The 21,667-nt window shown below is 40.4% G+C and overlaps 1 protein-coding gene across 1 annotated transcript; it reads right to left on the bottom strand.

The window, feature by feature from the left end:
• Positions 1-3,155: 3,155 nt before the first annotated feature.
• Positions 3,156-21,235, bottom strand: Fam98b (family with sequence similarity 98 member B). The gene is made up of 8 exons (XM_020183590.2): positions 21,087-21,235; positions 16,455-16,600; positions 14,568-14,702; positions 11,989-12,167; positions 9,639-9,719; positions 7,463-7,579; positions 6,147-6,314; positions 3,156-3,927 (listed from the first exon to the last, which is right to left on the bottom strand). Exons 1-8 carry the CDS (start codon positions 21,155-21,157, stop codon positions 3,538-3,540), a joined length of 1,287 nt encoding a protein of 428 aa, XP_020039179.1. The 5' UTR covers positions 21,158-21,235; the 3' UTR covers positions 3,156-3,537.
• Positions 21,236-21,667: the final 432 nt, after the last annotated feature.

Genomic DNA, 21,667 nt, shown 5'->3' with positions numbered 1-21,667 from the left:
CGTTTTTTCTACTTCCTTTTTTTAGCATGAAGAAGTAACAGTACAGAAATACCCAATCTTTTCCCATCTTATTCATAGCAACGTTAAGAGTGATCCCCAAATACTGAGTCTATACATATTTAACACTGAAGACAAACCAGGCATGATGGTGTACTCCTGTAATCCCAGCACTCAGGAGGCAGAAACAGTAGGATCATGAGTTCAAGACCAGCCTGGGCTACAGAGTGAGACCCTGTTTCAAATACCCCCTTCCTTAAAAAACAAACTTGAGGTTGTCATTCCTCTGTGGCTTTCAACTTTAATTCCACAGTTCCATCTAAGCAAAGAAAGATAAAAATAGTAGTGGCTCAATCTTGTGTGCAGACCACTCAGCAGTTCATTCATGGTCATGATTATTTAAAGTGATTTAGAGACTGTCATGATTTTCCCTTAACCCAGCCAATTGTTTTGTTAACCTGACCAATAGGGGGTGGGGAAGGTTGTCCTACCACTCAAATTCTACTGTGGAATGCATTCTGGTACATTAGGGCAGGGGAGCCTCTATCATTTTGGCAAGTCATAATATTTCATACAAAAGAATGAAGTCATATAGACAACAAGACCCAAAGGAAAGGTTAAAAACTGTCTCCTCACCTCACCCAGTGTCCTCCCTGGTCCTTTCCATGGACATACAGCCCCAATGCTCAGCCCATCTTCTGGCCATAAATTGTTTTCAGATTATCGTACTTTTTTTTTAGTCACAAATCCAGGCAAGTAAAAACATTTTCGGTTTAAAATTTGTTTTTTCTCTTTAATGAGGCAAGAACACTGCAAACAGATTCAAAGAAAACCCCCATTTCCCTTCTGATGATGGTTGTGGGTGACTGTATGGTGATTATGTATGGATAGGACAAGTGCTCTTTACCAGCTCAAAAGAAAAGTCATGACTACTTTAACTCAGAATTCCTCGTGAGGCCACTCTATAGGAGCTACTAGCTGCCACAGCTGGACAAAGACAGGGAGAAGGGAAGAAAAAATGTGAGAATAGAAAAACAAGGAAATTGAGAACCAGGCAAAAGAATGAAGAGGAAGTATCAAACAGTGTTAGGCTTTAGGAAGCACTAAGATGACACGCATCATATTCCACACTTATGCTGCCCTCAAGCTATAAACGTCTCCTCGTTCTGGCCTTTCACATGAAGGCCCTAAACCACCTTACCGTTACCTGATGTTGCTCAGCAAACTGTTCTGCAAACAAATGTCTACTGATCAAAGATTATCATAAAAATGCCACGTGAGAGGAAAGAATAAGATGTTAGGGTTGGATGACTAGGCCTTTTCTTTCTTCAATGAGGGTCACAGGAACGTGTAAATACATCAGTGCTTCCAGCTCTGCCACGATTCCAGAAGTGCTTGACTTAGCTGAGATTGACAGTGACTGCAGTAGGTAGCCCAAATAGTACTCCTACAAGGAATAAAACTCTTGGGGAAACTGATAAACTAATGCTTCTGCAATATTTACCATAAATCTTTAGTGTTGAAGTTAAAAGTATATAGGCCACACTGGACCCTTGTGGCTCATGCCTGTAATCCTAGCTACTTGGGAGGTGGAGATCAGGAGGATCCTGGTTCATAAGACCACCCCCTCATCTCCATAGCAAAATGGACTGGAGCTATAGCTCAAGCAGTAGAGTGCCTACTTTGAAAATGCAAAGCCCTGAATTCAAACCCCAATCCCACCAAAATAAAAAAAGTAAAGGTGCAGCATACCTATAATCCCAGCACTCAGGAGGCTAAGGCAGGAGAATGGTGTGTCTGAGGCCAGCCTGGGCTACACAGTGACTGTCCCAAAGGGAAAAAAAAAGTTAAAAGTTGTTTTAAATCTCTTGTCAACAACTAGTGCTTACAAAAAGAAATGCAGGTTTCAAATGGGCATTGTTAATGTCATCTCAGATATTTACTCAAGGGGTTTTCTACTTAGATATTTTTAATTTTCAGAATTCATAGTTTTTGTAAAAACCTTTTTCTTCAATTGCTACAAATAAAATTAAGTCGTCATTAAACAAACACACAAAAAGTCTAAGTTTATAAATAGCCAAAAATGTTTTTCTATCCTGAAGACACTCTAAGGGTCGGCTTGAAAAATACAAGGCCATGACTAGAGCACACACAATATTTACTTTAAGGTTTCAGCATTATTTTAGATTTCACCACAGAGTTTAAATAAAACGAAAACCAAACAAGACACCTGCCAAGCATCAAGTACCATTCGTCACTGGTAACTGTCTTTCTGTTGCACTGGTCGATGGCAAAGCTGCCATGCACAGGTGCTGGCCGGGAACCCACTGCAACACACTTTACAGTGGATTCCTAACATCGTGCGCCTGGGTCCTTTTTCTCTAAGTCTCTGCGCTAACAGAAAAATACCACTCACCCCTTACACCACTCACAACAGACCTGTTATAAATTTTCAACAAGTTCCATTCACACTTAGGTCTTTGTGAAATAACCTAAGCAGGGGGCAAGTGTCTCATTCTTCATTTGACAACCGAAGACAAATCAATCCTTCTGAGCTAAGGTTATTTCAACCCTTGCCATAATTTGGACTCACAACTCCTGACCCCCAAGTCTTTGACTGCTCCAATCATCAAGTTATATACAGCCATTCCCTTGCTCGGTGCTGTGAACAAATTACCAGCCCTACCCTATCTAGCGGGCTGGAGACTGCAGCCTCCATGCTGCAAGCTAAAACTCCACCTGCCTGGTAGTATATGCACATCTGAAGGGAAGGCACAGGTGAAGAAGAGAAGCGTTTACAGGAATATTTTCACACCAGAGGTAAAATTGGTATGTACCTCTGGTTCCTTTAAAGTAATTCTGACCTCAATTTTTAACTTAAACTCCAAAACTATGTTTAACTTTTCAGTCAAACAAAATCACACAGGTGTCAAGTCCAATTGAAAAATAAGTAAGCAGAGCAAAAAGACAACCTGGGTTTCAATTAATGATACTTTAAAAGATAGCTGACCAGAGGAGTCTCATCTTATTAAAAAAAAAAAAAAAATCATGACAGCTACCTACTGAACACAACTATCAGCCTTTTTCCCTGTTTTGTACAACAGAATTAACAAATATAAAACACATCCACAGGAATACCAAAGAGGCAAGAGTCTGTATTCCTTCTATCACAGGTGGGATCATTTATGTGTTTCAACCCTGAACAAAATACAGGTTAACAGTCAAAATTTAATCATGACAATAAAATACTTTCATTTTCCAAGTTTGATGGTAATAAATATTTACATTTTAAAAAATATTTTTTTGGTTTTTTTGTTTTTTAAAAAGACAACATGCTCAAAAGTACACAGAACATGGAAAAGCCATCCTTAAAGAGCTCAACTGATAGGTTAGTTTAGAATCATGGTCTCACATATTAAGCAGATCCAAGAGGGGCCATCAGGGGGTCTAACATGCTCACTTCCAGGTGACATCAGGCATGTTACTAGAACACTGCCTAGTGCACTAGCGAGAAGCACTGCGGCCTACTTTTTGCACTTCTTAGTATCTTCTGTACCCACCTCCACCCCCTCCTCCATATGGATCTCCATAGCCTCTCCCACCATAGCCCCCTCTTCCCCCATAGCCCCCTCTCCCACCATAATCACCCCTCCCACCATAGTCTCCCCTGCCTTGGAAACCTCCTCTACCCCCACCTCCCCCACCACCACCTCCCCATCCTCCTCCCCCTCCCCCTCCCCAGCCACCTCCACCTCCACCTCCCCAGCCACCTCGTCCACCCCCACCACCTCCTCTTCCACCACCTCCACCACTCCCCCAACCACCCCTTCCGCCGCCTTCTTGTCTCTTTTGCCAAGGGGGCATTTCCGGGGGTGGTGGTTCAATTTCATTTGGCCGTCCTCCCCTGTCAGGCACTCTTCCCATCAGCACCTGTGTGAAGAAACATTTTCTTTCAGTTTTTAACATTTTAAAAGTTTAAACTTACATAAAGGTTTCAAATGATATTAAACATGTCATTTCTAGCAAACAAAGAGAAGTCAAATATTTAACATTTGTTAAGAATTAATATTAAAAATATAAGTGTGACATATAACAAATTCCTCAGGGTATGGTATATTTTTAAACAATCTGGTGGAATATTTCTGAAACTTAAAGGCTTGTTAATTTTCTATTATTTAAATGTGCTTAGCAAATTCTAGGACAAATGTAGTATACATTACACTAAGCAAAGTTTTTTGGCAAAACCTTTTCAATACACACAAACTATATGAGCTACGTCCATTTATACAAAAATAACTCTGGACTTTCCATTGCCATTGGTTTGGCAATGGATTACCCAATATTCCTAGTCACATTTTATTTCAACAAAGTATGAAGTATGTATGATAACATGTGAAAACTAACAAATACAAAACACATCCACAGGAATACCAATGAGGTAAGAGTCTGTACACCTTCTATCACCGATGAGGTCATTTATGTGTTTCAACCCTGAACAAAATACAGGTTAGCAGTCAAAATTTAACCATGGAGTCAGAGATGAATACAACAACTGTAATCCCAAGCATCACTGCAAAGAGACATGAGGGTTCTATTGAACAATTCCTTTCTTTTGAGAAACTTCAGTCCAGCTATTTTCAATGACAACAGCTACTACAGTATTACAGGTTCAACATCCCTAATGCTACAATCCAATATGTGAAATGCTCCAAAGTCCAAAACATCTTAAGCACCAACATGACATCACAATTGAAAAATTCCACACCTGAGCTCATGTGCTGGTTCACAACGCACAGCGACACTAAAAATCTGGTATAAAATTACCTTCAGGGTATATATATAATAAGGTGTACATAAAATAAATTCTGTGTTTAATCATGGGTCCCACCCCCAAGATATTTCATTACCTATATGCAAATACTCCTAATTTCAAAAAACATCCATAATCTGAAATACTTCTGGTTAGTCCCAGACATTTCAGATAAGGGATACTCAACCTGTGTAAGACAAGTAAGAAGCTGGCATGCTTCCCTTAACCATGCTTCTTAGCACTGTGAGGATAAGGTAGAGAAGAGCTCAGTTTGCGTCCCCAGCCTTCATAGAAAGGAGCTGCTTGATATGGAGGGCGTCAACCACTGCCTGTCTTACGTTATTATTCTCATGTCTCCACCAGATTTGATATGTTGGTGGCATACGGAGATGCTGTTCTAAGAACTAACACAATGATTACCCTCAAACAGTCAGACTATAAAGTATAAACTCACAGAGAGAGATAATATCACCCACAGAGGCACAACTCTTGATCTAGCAAGACTAAATTTAGATTATAAGCCAATGCAAAATATTAAATAATAAATTTAAAGAAAACACTTTGAGAAGACAGAGAGGGCTGATGGAAAATGGAAGCACAGAGGAAACACTGATGGCCTAACTCAGCAATAATCAGCAAACTGACATCAGAACAACCAGGGGCTGGGGGTGAACAGGACTGAGTGAGAATGGTATTTTAATTTACCTGCAGCCCTTACTTCTGGCTTTTCGCTCTTTTGTGATTCAGACTGCTAAGGAGGCTGAAGCTAAATGGAGGAGCATGCTCCTTGGCTAACAGAAGTACCTTAAATCTGTCTATTATTGTTACTTCCACTGCACAGTGAAGAATGCTTAGTTCAAACCACTGCCAGAGGAGCGGATCTAACTGTGAAGCAGGAAAAGTGAGGCCAGAGAGATTGGGTGACCGTCCAGAGATTCCCCCAAGGTATGTTAGAGCTGGGATGGTACCACACGGGCATCAGTCAAGCATGCAATCTTCTTGCCTCCCACCAAAGATAGAAAGTCAACGTTACTGCCAGCAACAATTCCTTCAGATTCCTACTGACCCCAAAATAACTACATAATGGGAAAAAAATAATTCTTGCTAAAACTACCAATAAAAATAATTCTTAACTTCTCTAATTCAGATAAAACTTTGATTTAATGTCTGGATACAGAAGCTCAACATGCATACACATATGCACACACAATAATTAAGCCTAGATGGACTAAGCAGCCCTCCCTACTCTCTTTTCTAGGCGCTCACCAGGACATGTAAGTAAAATGGACTAACATCTGTAAAAACACCAAGTGAGAAAACTAATTCATTCTCCTCCAACCTTATTAATGGCGCATGCCGTCTTCTCCCGGCTGGTGCCACTGCTTGTCCTAATGATCTTGGACAGATCTTCACGAGCGGCAAGCAGGTGCGCCAATGTGACTGTTGTCTTGGGTGACAGAGCATAGCGCTTAGGCTGGTAAATTCTTGCTATGTTATCTGTTTTTACCTACATGACAAAGATTAGGGGAAAAAATGAACAGAAAGTATTAAGGAGCAATAATAATTTATCTTCAGAAAGAAAACAACCAGAGAGAGTGCACAAGAGACAGAAAAGAGGAAGCGCGTCCAGATCTGCCGGTCACGTAAGGCGGAGTGAAAAATAGTGCAACAGACAGGAAAGGAGTGTTGACAACAAGCAACAACTCATAAAGAGACTTAGCACAAAGTGCCTATCTGTACTCACAAAATACCTAGAATGTGTCCAGGACTTTAAAAAATATCAGCGCATCACAGGAGAACAATGTGAATTCGAGGTCAAGTTTCCAGATGGACCTGGACTGTCACTGCCAAAGCCCAAGTTATCTCACAGATTTAGACTGCAATGGTTTGGGGAGGATAAAAAAAAGTAAATGCAAAGCTAATCCAGAAACTAAGTACCTAAGAGTGATTTAGAGCCTGCTTTATCAGGAAGTCACTCATGGATTTGCCACTGCAGAGTCAGGGCAAATGGATCCAAAAAACTCAGGCAGAGCCAAGGACAGCCTATAAATAGCACAAGCATCTGGGATGGAAATCTTCAGAAAATGGAAACTTCATAGGAAGTCTTCATTTTTACATATTCTTATGAAGAACCAAAAAGCCTATCATCTTATTGCAGAAATGCAATGCAGGAAAAAACAAAGCTCAATTAAAAGGAAGATGACACACAAGTAGGTAGAATGGCCTCCCAAAGACATCTACATCCTAATCCCAAGAACTATGAATGTCATCTTGTAATGCATATGTGATTAAGTTAAGTATCTTGGGGGGCTGGAGGAGTGGCTCAAGTGGGAGAGCGCCTGCCTAGCAAGTGTGAGGCCCTGGGTTCAAGGTTCAAACCCTTGTGCTGCCAAATCAAAAAAAAAAAAAAATTTAGTGAGACTCTCTCTCAAAAATAAATTAAAAAAAAAAAAAAAAAGGCGGGGGCACATAGCCTAAGTGGCAGACAGAGCTTGGGAAGAAATTAAATGACGTGCAAACAGGAATTTTTACACCACTCTGGGATTTCCTATTAGTGATCAATGCAAATATGGCCTGGTTACACTGCAGCAGGGCACCTGGTTACACTGCAGCAGGGCAGGTCCACCTACAGGACACAAGCGGGAAGATGCTTACCTTTGCCCTGTCTGACCAACCAAAGGACTGCACAGTCACGTCTAATCGCTTCACTAACATGCGCCGGCGGCACTCATATTCACAGGAAAGGGTGTGGTTAATTCTTTCCAGTTTTTCCTAAAGAATTTGGGAACAAAAAACCATAAACATTAGGTTTTTTTCATTCTGCACAGAAATGAAATTTGAATATTATAGTAAGGACTTTCATTCAGGCAAAAGATATACACAGCAACCATTTTCTGGTGCCATGAGACAAGACAAATTATTTAAACAAGAGTACTTGAAAGAACATGTATGATACTCAGAAGACACTAAACAACTTTATCTCATCTTCAATCAAACACACTCACTTACATAAAACATCTACTTGCTAAGTAGTCTGGACCAACTGACGAAGAAAATACCAGTACTTTCTCACCTGGTTGGGTTTGAAGACACTGTCCCTTCCAAATCACAACTCTGCCAGCATAATGGGCACTACAAGTAAGTATTCCTGAGCAATTTTTTACTTAACAATTTGACTGAAGAAATGCTAGAATATATTATTCTAGAACATCCGCTCCAATTCTCTAAAACAATATATGTGGCACACAGTGCAAGGTCCAGGTGTGCATTTACCAAATTAAGCCATTGCAGTGGTGTGGTTGGTATTTGTGTCCTCAAGGTTTCCTGGGCTGGAGGCTCAGCCTGTAGGCTGGCAGGAATTGGGAGGTGATAGTAACTTTAAGAGGTGGTGTGGGGGGTCCTATAAGAAATTCAGCCTAGCAAGAAGTCTTCAGGTCAACTGGAGGTATGCTCTTGAATGGGGAGGCAGGAGGCGGGGAGTGACACAGGTGGACCCCAGCCTTTCTCTCTCTCTCTCTCACTCTCTCACTCTCGCTGGCTTCCTGTTTGGTAATGGGATAACTTCTTTCCACACATTCAGTCACTGCTACCATCGTGATGTCATACAACCCAGAGGATGGCCCCTGCAAGAGCCAGCACCAAGCTGTGTAGACTTCAGTCCCCAAATCTGTGAGCTACAGCCCCCAAAGAATCAACAACCTAATGACGAAATGGGCACATGAATTAAATAGGGAATTCTCAAAGGAAGAGGTACAAATGGCCAATAAACACATGAATATGTGTTCAACTTCCCTGGCCATTAAAGAATGCAATCAAAACTACGCTAAGGTTTCATCTGAGAAAGCCTATCTTCAAGGACAAATGCTGGCAAGGATGTGGCGAAACAGGAACCCTTATACAGTGTTGATATGGTGTAAATTAGTATAACCATTATGGAAAGAAGTATGGAGATCCCTTAAAAAACTAAAAATAGAGCTACCATATGATCTGCACATATACCCAAAGAACGCAAGTCAGGATACAATAGACACTTGCACACCAATGTTTATTGCAACATTATTCACAACAGCCAAACTATGGAAACAACTCAAGATACCCTACAACTGATGAATGCATTAAGAAACTGTGATATATACATATATATGAATGATATAGATACATAATGGAGTTTTATTCACCCATAAGAAAGAATGAAACTACATGGTTTGAAGGAAAATGGATGGACAACATGTTAAGTTAGCTAAGTTTGAAAAACAAAGGTCACATGTTTTTTCTCATATGCATAAAACACATCCAAAAGATAACTATATACACAAAAACATGACCATACACATACCTATGGGTAGGAAATGTAGGCAACAGTGGAACTACGCTATGGAACTCAGGGGAGGAGGGAAAGCAAAAGAGAATGATCGAGAGTCAACAACACTGAAATACTTCACATCTGTTATGTCCTCTACTTGAGGCCGAGGGGTGGCGGGTAAGGGAGAGTGACAGAGGGGACTGAACCAACCAAAGCAAAGCATAGTCACAGCTGGGATACACTGAGAAACCCAATGAACATGGACTTGGGAATTAATAGTGAAAGACTGTGTGTGGGGTGGGGGGTACCTGTGGGAAGCGGGCAGTGGAAGAGATGAAGATGAAGCAATAGGATCATGGGCTTCATATACATAATGAAAATAGGACAATGAAAGCAAAACCTGTGAGCTAAATAATTTTCTTTATAAAGTTAGCCTGCCTCAGATATTTTGTTATAGTAACAAAAAATAGACGAAACAGTCACATGCACTAATTTAATTATATAAAACTAGTAAGAAAGGAAGATTACCGCCTGTTCTGGATTTAAATCAACTTTCAGCAGTGGTTTTCCCACATGGTTTTTCTGGACTTTAGAGAGAATATCCTTTACCTAAAGGTAAATACAAGAGATTGTAAAAATGTACATGCTGAATTTAAAACAATCTTATTCTTGCTTGCTGTGTTGTTCTGAACACTGTTAGAGCAAAACGATTAAAATAAACTTCACACGATAGTAAAGGGTATCACTACAACACAATCTGGTGCAAAAGAAGCGTCAGTTACATCAAGTCAAGCTACACACCATTTTTCCAAAAATAAGAAATAGTGTGCAGAGACCAAAATAAATGTTAAATGTTCTACTATGAGTGTGAAATAATTTTGGAATTTCTTCGTAAGATGGCACTCTTCTTTGCTGGTGAATTCTCCGAAGGACTAACAAAACATTTAACAACCACATTGATTTTTCTCTAATAAATATATACAGACTCCAACTATACCTACTGTGGTTTCACTGTCTAGCAACACAACACAGAACAAGCCCTCTCAATTACAGTCACCACACACACATTTTTACTGCTTTTGTAGAGCCACTGGTTTGAATTACTTGAGACATTTTTATTTCACTTTTTATCAGGGTCATTTCAACACAGTAATTCATGCTGAGTAAGGTGACTGTGGAATGACAGCCTACGTTGGCTCACCTCCTAATTAGAAAGTCAGTCCTCAGTTTCTTAGTTATGAAGAAACCAAAAGAAGTAATCAGCAACAGTTAGGTCTTAATGCTGAGGCACTTTAAGAAAAAGAATTCAAGCCCAGGCACCAGTGGCTCATGCCTGTAATCCTAGCTACTCAGGAGGCAGATAAGAGGAGAACTACAGTTCAAAATCAGCCTGTGAAAATAGTTGATGAGACCCTATGGCGAAAAACCCATCACAAAAAAGGGCTGGTGGAGTGGCTCAAGGTGCAGACCCTGAGTTCAAGCCCAGTACCACAAAAAAAGAATTTGAAATCACCTTGGTAGCTAAGGTGATAATGTGGAATGACTCTAAAATGGGCCGGAAGATTCTTTTCAGGGTGATAAGGAGATTCTAAAGGATGCCTGTACATGCTGGTAAATAGACTAAAATTCACTGAACTGTACATGTAAGGTGGGTAAATTTTACAGCATGACAATCCTATCTCAAGAGCTACTTCTTAAAAGTCAGCTTGGAAGGAGGCTGTGCAGATCACGCCCTCAAGTTCAAGCTCCAAGCTGCACAGAGAATCACCTCAAAAACAATGGCAGTTTTCTATGTATTTTTGAAATATGCTAATTCCACAAACTCCCAATTATTGTAAGCATCACCAGCTTCATGTTGTTTTATATATTCCTAGAACTCCTCACTCATGAAGGATGTCAAATGCACACTTGTAACTTCTTACGTGTAGCCACACTCATCACTAGAAATTTAACTTCAGGTAATAGTCTCAAGAGGTTTGAGAAATACCTGCTGTAGAGTGTGTCAAGAGCACAGGCGCTGGAAGTTGACAGGCTATGTTCAAACCTCAGGTCCACCACCACTGAGACCCGTGCATGTTAAATCTTTCAGTACCTCTGTTTCCTCCCTTGGAGACTGAATAATAACAGTACCTACGTTATATGGGTGACATGAGCAAATCAAATGAGCTGTCACTATAAACATTTAGAGCGGTAACCAGTGCATATCCACTGTTCGTTTCAACACCTTTAAGTTAGAAAATAAACATTTTCTCCTGATAACAAATGTTCTTTGCCAATAATAACAAAGTGTCTTGTGGGAGCAACACATATAAAAGAAAAAAAATAAGGGAATTTTTACTACTGAGAGGAACTGAATGGTATGGGAAGGCCTTCTAGGTAAACAGCCAGACAGTACAGTGGTGAAATGCATGCAGTACAAGACTTGTGGATGTTTTTAATACTCCATCAGAGTATTCGTTCACTCATTCACTCTGCAATACATTATCAAAAAAACGTGTTTGCTCAGTGCCAAATAACCATACCACAACATCCACTAAAAAGTTTAGTTTGCCCTTTGACGTTGTGGGGTAACTCCTTTCTCATTATACTGTATTACAACCATGGCTATGAAACTGGTTACTGAACACTAGCTATAGACAAATACCCCTCTTTTGGGAGTATTTCATTTTGGTTTTGGCTTTGGTTTTGTGTGGAGATTGAACCCAGGGCTTTGCGCATTAGGCAACTCTACCACTGAGCTGCACCCCCAGCAAGACAAACTTCTGTCCAAACATGTTCACTTCACACTTAAAGGGAATACTTTCCTTCTTAATACAGCATTTTTATGTTAGCATGTAGTTGAATTTGGAGGAAAATAAAAATAAAGTAAATATAATACCTTTGATTCCACTTGGTTTAGCATAAGCAGAATGTCAGAAGCAGGTGACTCCGGTATACCAAGGGTCTCGCACATAGCTTGAACTTCCTGATAAATTTCACTGTTTTTATCTAATTGAGAATTTTTACATTTCTTGTTCTGTATTATCCGTAAAGCTTGAAGTTCTGTACTTAAAAATACTATAATAAAAGGTTAAAATGAATAATGTTAATACATGAATGAGAATTTTAAATATTTTGCTAAAAACTATTTAAAACAAGTTTCAGCAGAGGAAATATCAACAGCTGTAGGACCAGTAAACTTAAAAATGAAATGTGGGGAAAAACAATCATCTAAAGCTGCACAGAACAGACACTCAATCTCACACTGCCGCTCATGTTTTTGCTGGAGAGGCCTAAGCAGCTACCTTAGGGCAAGCTGCCAGGCCCCACAGCAGGTCAGCTGCACTTCTGTCTATTCTATCTGCACAGCTTAGTCTAAGAATTAGCTCCGAACAGGTAAATGAGTAACAAAAAAAAGACACCAGGAAAAAAATCAATTTATTTAATACCACCAGGGAAAAAAGGAATGAACGGTTCATTTTAGTCTCAATGTCATACCAGCTGGTTTCAGTTCCATTTTAATTAATTTATTAAAGGATGTAGATTGTTATCTCACTAAGCACACACTTAACCAAGGACCTATTCTGAGTCAGGCACCATGTAGGTAACAGAGATGCCAAGTCAAGTAAGAGTGTCTACCCTCAAAAAGGTCAAGTCCAGAGGTGAGGCCCAGCAGCAAATCAACATTTAACAAGGTCCCTCTGGTTTAAAACCCTCATGAAACAGATCACCATTTCATCAAAAATGTATCTTTGGGAAGAACTGAAGACTGTCACTGTTTTATGGAAGCATGCTCTACACAGGAGCATGGTCAAGAATTCAGTTCAGCCAGGCCTGGTGGCACTCAGCACTCAGGAGGCTGAGGAGGAAAGACTAAGAAAGAGTTCAAGGTCAGCCTGGGCTACAAAACAAGACCCTGTCTCATAAATAAATTAAATAAATAAATAGATTCTGTCCAGTATTTAGAAAACTAATTTGTGTAGCCAGCAAAAGTGCAGGGAAAAGAAAGTTGTGTTCCTACCACAGATCCTCAGGCTCCACTACCCTCCCAGGGGCAGCTGCCATTTTATCAGTGTCTGAGGTATCTTCTTAGGCACACATGTGTGCATTCAGTATACATATACACATCTGTGCACTTTTGTCTCTTTATACAAACAAGACCCACTATATGTGTTCTGCACTATGTATCCATCACCACTCACACACCTCAGGGATTATTCCACATCAGTGCAGTTGATTTATTTTCATTTTGTCTACTGACTATGATAGTATCACTGAATATTTAACTATTTACACTCAGACACTCAGATTTTCAGTCTTTTTGCTACCACAAACAATAATACACATCCTTTCCATGTTCCTTTGTACACAAAGATGCAGAATTGCCAGGACAAACAATGGGTGAATTTTAACTATGATTTTGAAAATCTGTTCTACTAAAAGAGACCAGTTATTCAACCATCACGCTCTAACGTCTAGTGTATGAGAATGTGTTTTCTACAAACTGGCATTGTGATTTTTTTTTTTTTCCCAAAAGATGGTCTTTCCTAACATAGTAAGTGAGAAATGGCACCCTGTCATTTTATTTTATAACTTTAAGTAATTCTGTGCATCTTTTTATGTTTGTAAGCAACTTAAAAGATTGGTTTTCTATAGAATACAAGTTCACGTCTTACACACTTTACACCCTTTTCTAATGAAACTGTCAACTTTTTCTTCTTGGTTCACAAAAGCTCTTCACATGGTAAGGAATTTGCCCTTTTTATTTTATACATGTTGGCGACACTTTCAGGATAAAGCATCATTCAATTATATGATTAAATGATTAAAATAGTTAACATGATATTGACTAAAATAGTAAAACTAAAAATATAGAAAAAACAAATGCTGGAAAGCCTGTGAACTGGTGTAACATTTCTGAAGTAAAGTATTACAATATATATCAGGACGAGAGGTTTTGTTTTAATATGTTCATAGTCTTTGTATAAGTAAAAGTAAACAGAAATATATACAAAGAAATTATTTTAAAATAGAAAAAAAATCCAAATACCTCCAAACTTAAAATCTATTAAATAAAAATGTTATTTCAACAGAAGGTAATACAGTCAATTTAAAACATTTTTTAAAATAATAAGTGACTGAAAAATGAAGCAGAGGACATGAAATGAGGGGGAAAAGGGAAATGAACCCATCTGTAACCATTCCTCGGTGTGTGTGTGTGTGTGTGTGTGTACATGTGTGTATGCACACATGCATATGTACATGCCTAGGAAATATGCCAGGGTAACCAAAAGAATTAAAACTACATTCGTGCAAACATTTGTTAAGACAGCTTAAAATTTTTACTCAAATACTAAACTGTTTTAATATACAAAATGGCTAATGTTTCATTAATGAAATTGCACAAATTTTGACTTGAATACATACAAAAAAACAGATCAAACAATGCATTCAAATGTCCAAGGAAAGAAAACTTACACAGAAGTTTCAAACAGTCATCCTTCTTTTTTAAACGCTCTTTAATATCTCCTGATACGAGTCCAGAATATGGACAGGCCATTTCTTTTAAAAAACCACTTATCTCAAGTTGGAAGCTCTCCAGGTCATCTCTCCCTTTAAAAAAGAAAGCATAAGGCATGTAGTGAGATGTGGACTGACTGCCCAATCAAGCTGGTGCTGCAAAACCTGGTACTAGCTGACTTCAATCTCCACTCAATTCTGCATGTCCACTTTCACGTTCAATCCTTACATACATGGTGCCAAAGCTGGGGTAAAGGCAACCGGACAATGCCTGCATACAGAAAGCAATGCTGGAATTTAAAAACATCGCTATCAACTTGAGAACACAAGTAATCCTGAGAGTGCAAATGCTTTCGTATTTAAATCTGACAAGTATCTCCCAATGGATTCTTCATAAAGTCAAGTAAACAGAATACTTGCTGTTAGCAACTGAAATATTAAAAGTATTATTAGGGATACAATTACTAACTGGCTTCAGAGCAAATGATCCACTTCCACTGTACTCTATGGATATAGACAATAAGCGTGGTCATCTAATTAATCACTGAGGTTTTTATTGTTTTTGTTTTTTTTTGTTGGTGGTACTTCAGTTTGAACTCAGGGATTCACGCTTGCCAGACAGGTACTCTACTGCTTGAGCCACATCATCAGCTGTTTTTGCTCTGGCTATTTTGGAGACAGGCTCTCATTTTTTGCTCAGGCCAGCCAGACTGCAACAGAGACCTATTTCATGCAGTCTCTGGAATGACAGACTAGGGCTACCACACCAAGTTTTTCTTGTTGAGATGGGTTCTTGTGAACTCTTTTTGCCCAGACTGGCTTGGTAGCATGATCCTTCCAATCTCAGCCTCACAAGTAGCTACGATGACAGGCGTGAGCCACCAGTGCCAGGCTTGTTTTTTAATTCATCATGTAATTATAATGAAACTTAGTCATGTTTTGAATTCAAATATCTTACTTCACTTCAAGTGAATTGTTATATTTGGCAAGGAAAAACATAATTTAGAAGAACAGTTTCAGAAAGGAACACTGCTTTTTTCCCAGCGACCACCCAACATCCTTTCTCATTTTATCGCAGTTTGAAATTCTACTGAAGATTCACAAGGACTCCGGTTACAAGGTGGTGATGAACTAAACAACAAGCCTGATGAGCTAGGAAGAATGTTTTGATCAAAGTATTTCTATAAGAATCCATGTCCTGAGTTACAGGGCATATATGAAAACAGCTTAATTTAAAATGAGTTACATTTAGGGATGGGGATATAGCCCAGTGGGAGCATGTGCTTAGCATCCTAACGTGTATGAGGCCCTGAGTTTGAGCCCCAAGATCGACACCCCCCCCCCGCCACACACAAAGTCACATTCAAAAATTAAATTTTTTTTTCTTTTTTTCAGTACTGGGGCTTGAACTCAGGGCCTTCACCTTGTGCCACTCCACCAGCCATTTTTTGTGATTTTTTTTTTTTTTTTTTTTTTTTGAGATAGGGTCTCAAGAATTATTTGCCTGGGCTGGCTTCAAACTGCCATCCTCCTGATCTCTGCCTCCTGAGTAGCTAGGATTATAATAGGTGTAAGCTACTGGTGCCCAGCTAATTTTTTAAATTCAAACTCTACTTTTTTCCAAAGAGTAATAGTAAGGTTAAGACAGCAGACAGAATTTTCTAGCAAATTTAAGAATCAATTTTGGGCTCACATACAATTTACTCAAAGATTTTTAATGTGCCATACTGAAGTTCTTCACAGTAATAGTTTTTCTTTCTACAGTGTAAGTTAAAAGTGTAAGTTAAAAACTACCAGTTCACTTCACTCCTAGGCAGAAAGGCAAAGCAAACATAACAACGTTACCAGCTGAAGTGATGCTCTCTTCCAAGTTGCATAATGATTTTATTTGAGAGCCTAGCCAAATACAGAGCTCTGAAAACTCAGGTGAGGAGAGTCCACCCTCGGCAGCCTTGGTGAGGGCTTGTTCTTCTGACAGCGGTCCCTTATATCTGGAAAGGAAGAAATAAACAGCTTTATAGTTTTTTAAAGTGGGGACCCTCTAGCAACACTCTCTATCAAGCTGCTGCCTGTTTTGGTACATTATCTCACTGGAGCAGTTGATAATACAGTTGATAACTGTATTAATGCACCGTCTGTCGAAGGTGGCAGCAAGGAAAGTGGCCAGCACAGCCTGCATGTCAAGTCATGATGCTCAGAACTGCCGTACATACAGTACGGGTAAACTTGAGTAATTTTAGTTCAGAACTCTATGCATACAGAGCATGCATGCTTCTTCCTCAACTTCAGTCTCCTTGGAACCATACACCAGCAGATACAACGATCTACCGCAAAATCTAGTAAGAATGAACAGAAAACAATTCGTTTCCCTGCAATTCATCTACCTACTCAGTATAGTGACAGACATTTGCTTCATTTTTAGGGACTGGCTTCTTTGTTTAGGCTTCATTTTTATTTAATTTTGCTTTGTAATCATGTAAAATATTTATGTAGTTTTAAAGTCTAATTTACAACACAAAAAACATTCAAATTTAGTTTGCACTAATCTTACCTTATTCTCACTATTCTGCCTGCCCCTACCCCATAGATGACCAGATTTGTAAGTTCTTGGTTGTCCTTCCATAATATTGAACAAATATAAGCATGTATACTGCTCTCCTTTTTAAAGTAAAGGTGGCCTACTACATACTGTTTCATTCCTTGCTGAAGGTTCACATGCTGCACACACACATCTGCATAAACTGGAGATGAGTACTTGGACATATGATTCGATCTTTTTTTATAGTTGTATAGTACCCAACTGTCTGGATGCAACATACCTTACTTAATCAGCTTCTAATGGAGGATATTTGGTGTTCTGCTATTACTGTTTGGCAAAGTTTTTTCTAAAGGTGGGCTTATTGGGTCAAAGGGTTAAGTGGATATATAATTTTGCTAAACATTAAATTTTCATCTGTGGAAGTTGTACCATCAAGGTATCAAGAGAACTAATTCCCTTACAACTCACCAGAGTTGTCAAATCTTTAGATTTTTGACCATCTGATAGGTCAATATCATTTTAATTGACGTTTCTCTTAAGTGCAAGGGAATATATCTTTGTATGTTTAAGGGTCATTTGCATTTCTTTTTCTCTGAGTTCTCTAGTTGAATCCCATGCAGAGTATTTTCATTCTGCAGGTAAAGAATGAAATTAAGACTCAACGAGGTAGAATGCCTGCCTTCAGGAGCAGACCAGGCACAGTGCTAGGCATATACAGGCTTATAATCCATTTATTCTTTACAGCGATGCTTCAAAGTTATTATCTTCCTTTTTCTATAAGGTCAGAAGATAAATAACTAAGTGATGGCCCAAGGACTCAAATCCAAATTTGACCCCAAACACTCCATGTGAACTCTTAAACCTCTGTCAAGGAAACGGAGCAAATAACCTGGCCAGGATGATGCAGCCAGGAGAAGGCAGAGCTGAGACTGGACCCTCCTCTGTACATCCAGCCCAAGGCTGTGTCCTCTTGTGTTACCCCTTCCTCTGTGACTTTACAGAGCATCTAAGATCTAATAGTAAACATCTTAGCAATAAAGCAATCATCATAAACTCATAAATAAATCGAACTACATATTTCTTATTGACAGTTACACTTTTTACAGAAATGAATTACAAAATTCAACAGAAACTAATCAAATCAGTAAAAATATTGAATTTAGAGTAAAAAAATTCTCATTGCCTTAGCTCATCAAGCAAGATAAAAATGAAAAAAAAGCAATGCATTTAACAAACCTAAACATCTAATAATACTCAAAACAGGACTAACATTTATAAGCTGCTCACCATGCGCTAGCCCAGGCTATTCATATTCATTTTCATAGTGCTGTATGAATATTACCTCATCTAACTGCAATCACACCCTACACAGTAAGTACGTTAACCTCATTTTATGGATGAGGAAACTGAGTATCAAAGAGATGAATAACTTACCCAGGATTGCCACAACAGGGCTAACAACTGCTTAGGAACTGAACCATGTTTATATCCCTACAGCCAGCATTCTTAATCCCCATTGTGTTGTCACCATCCAGAAATGCACCTTCCTAAGTGTTTTACACAGTAGAGGAGTCTCTCAGACAAGAGTATGAACTCGCGTAACTCATGAGAGCAGCACTTCTTGAGTCTTCCCGTGCCAATCAGTAGGGCTGAATGAGGACTGGGCACTGCATCCCTACCCCAGGGCACGTCCATGCTCCTCACCCACACACCTCTCATTAAGCAGCACAGCACTGCAGGACCTTTTCTACTTTTACCAAAATCTCTCTCAATATTCATCATCACTTTTCATTCTTCTCTTGCAGTCAGTGAGAAAACATATTAAGTATTTAAAAGTCTATTTATGCTCCAAATAGCAACTGTTTGGGGCTTACTGCTTTCATTTCATGCTGCCTTTGATTTTCAATGACACTCTGCTATTTTCTGAGAGAATACACATACTCCTAGTTTATTCTATACATTCTTAATTAGGAAAGTGATACTGTTATCGCCAACACTGGGGACACCACTCGCAGGCCTAGGACCCCAGCTGCCATACCTCTTTGAGGAACCGTACTGCAAGCTATGTATGATCCACATCTTTGGTCCATCAAGGCTACTGGCACCATTCCTCAGAGACATCGCAGACTGATGTATTTTCTGCTTTCTACTTTGATCAGCCACCCCAGAGAGTATGAGACTCATTCTCTTTGACATTTACCGACCCTGCTGGCCTTGCCTCCACCCTTCCCTGCTTCACTTACTCAGCCACTGTGTTCTGTCCACAAACAACTCTCCTATATTGCCCACCTTACTTTCACTCTCAAACTGCTCAAGGTCAGATGGGAGGGACTTGTCCTGCTTTCCAATACAGCATCCACATCACAGCTCCACCATCATCTTAGAAGTACCTCCAGCCTGTCAGATTAGCCATCTTGTCTCTCTCATGGTTTTCACCTGTGAAGCTGTCAGGCACCCCTCCACATCCCTTTGTAAGTTCTCCTCTCCGTCCCTATTCCTAGCATTACACTGAGTTCCCCAACTTCCTCCTTACCAACCTACTACACCTCATGTCACACTGTCACCCTTGCAGCCTCCCTCCACTAGACCACCTCACCTCCCAAATCACAAATCCAAACGCACCACTCCCAGATCACAACCTACTACCTATCCTCCCTATGGGCTTTTCTGAACACTCGCCCACCAGTCTTGGATCTCATCAGCACCTCCACTCCATTGGTCCCTCTGCATTTTCTGTACTTACTAGTTCCCTCCTGTCTTCACTTTAATAGTAACTGAAGAAATGAGCTGAGTTCTAATACCCAATAATCAAGCATTAAGTCCTGTAACACAATTCCTTCCATAACCACTGCACCATCATCTCTTTCCCAGCCTACTAAATTCTCCAACCCATTTGGACAGATACAACTTTCAAATTAGGTACCTGATCAATCCCTCTTTAACCTAAAATCCCTCACTCATGCCTAGTTGCTATCAGATAAAACATACAATTCACAGCACAGGCTAAAAGATCTGCAAGTCCTGGTCCTCACCTAACTCTCAAATCCACTCTCCCACACAGCTCACCCTATGAAGAAAAGCTGGCTGCAGCCGCACAAAAAACTGCAAAAGGCTCCAAGCTCATTAGTTAGTGGGTTTTTGTTGTCGTTGTTCAAGTTTGGTTGGCTTTCTTTTTTTGGACTCCCAAAACCTTCTGACCCTATACTGACTCCTTTGAACCCTTCTTCATTCGTCACCCAATCAGCCATTATTTACCGTGCCAGCCTCGTTCTGGGGTGTTGCCAGGAATCTACCAGTGAACTGAACAGGCAAGGCGCCTGTTTTCCAAGAACTGACTTGGGCTTGGGGCGGGGGGTGGGGAAGGGGGGGCGTGGGGGCGGGGAAGGAGAAAAGGCAAAAGAGTGAAGTTCGAGGGACAAATAAATGGACAGAGATAGGGCGAGGACTGTGAAGGAAGCAGGCTAACACTGCACATGTGAGTCCCATCCCTTAGCCCCCCCACGCCCCCCACGAGGTCTCCCGGCGTGCAGCATCCCTAGTAGCCCACAGCCGAAGATAGCACGAGCTTTTTAGCTCCCACGACCATACAAGCTGAGAGTAACCAGAAAACTCTTTTCTCTTTCACACCCGCCCACAGGCTCGGCGATAGCCTCGCACTGAACTAAAACGCTTCCCCGTCAGCACGAGGGACGCCCCTGGTTGTACACGGAGGGAGTGGGACAGTCCCCAGTATCCCCGGCCACAGCTCCGGGCCCAGCCCATCCCCCGAGGACGACGACGACGTCAACGCGATACACCTGCGACCGGGCCGGGCCCGGCGCGCATCCTCCCCGCTCCCGCTTCACTCGGTCAGGCTGCAGGAACAAGCGGCGGAGGAGCCCCGCCTGTGTGCAAGGAGAGGCTGCGCGCTCCACCGAAAGGGTCCCCCGGACGCTCACCCCAGGGCCTCCAGTGTATCCAGCACGTCCCCCTCCATTGTAGCCTCGGGACCCGGCTCCGGTCCTCTCATGGTCCCGCGGCCCGATGCTGTTCGTCGCTCTAAAAATCCCGCCGGAAACTAGGATCTCCTCGCCAAGGTTCCGGGCTGTGTAACCACAATGACTACTGGAGAGCAACTCTGACCCAGGTCACTAAGGTTCCTGCCTGCAAGCGGTCCACCGGATAGAAGAGAAAAACCACTCTGTGAAGTAATGGTGATCTCTTTAAAAGAATAGTAAAAATAAAGAATAGTAATAACGGCGTCTTCGTGTTGGGTCTTATCCATGTGTTGAAATAAATTACTAAATATTGTAACTCTGCTCTAGTTGATCTCAACCTATCAGACTATTACAAAAGTCTAGAAATGAAATTATATTTTGAGCTAAAATTAGCAAGTAATAGCATGTACTTATAGTTATTGAACTATTATACTAAGCAAAGCTCCAACTTCAATGTAAAGAAGAGATAAAGGAAGGTAATTTTTTGTATGTTTTGGGGATCTGAGATTTGAACTCAGGGCCTTGTACTTGCCAGGCTTGAG

Source organism: Castor canadensis, chromosome 2 (assembly GCF_047511655.1).
Source record: "Castor canadensis chromosome 2, mCasCan1.hap1v2, whole genome shotgun sequence".
Taxonomy (NCBI): Eukaryota; Metazoa; Chordata; class Mammalia; order Rodentia; family Castoridae; genus Castor; species Castor canadensis.
Note: the sequence above shows the minus strand (reverse complement) of the source record. Positions and strands in the feature narration are given on the sequence as shown.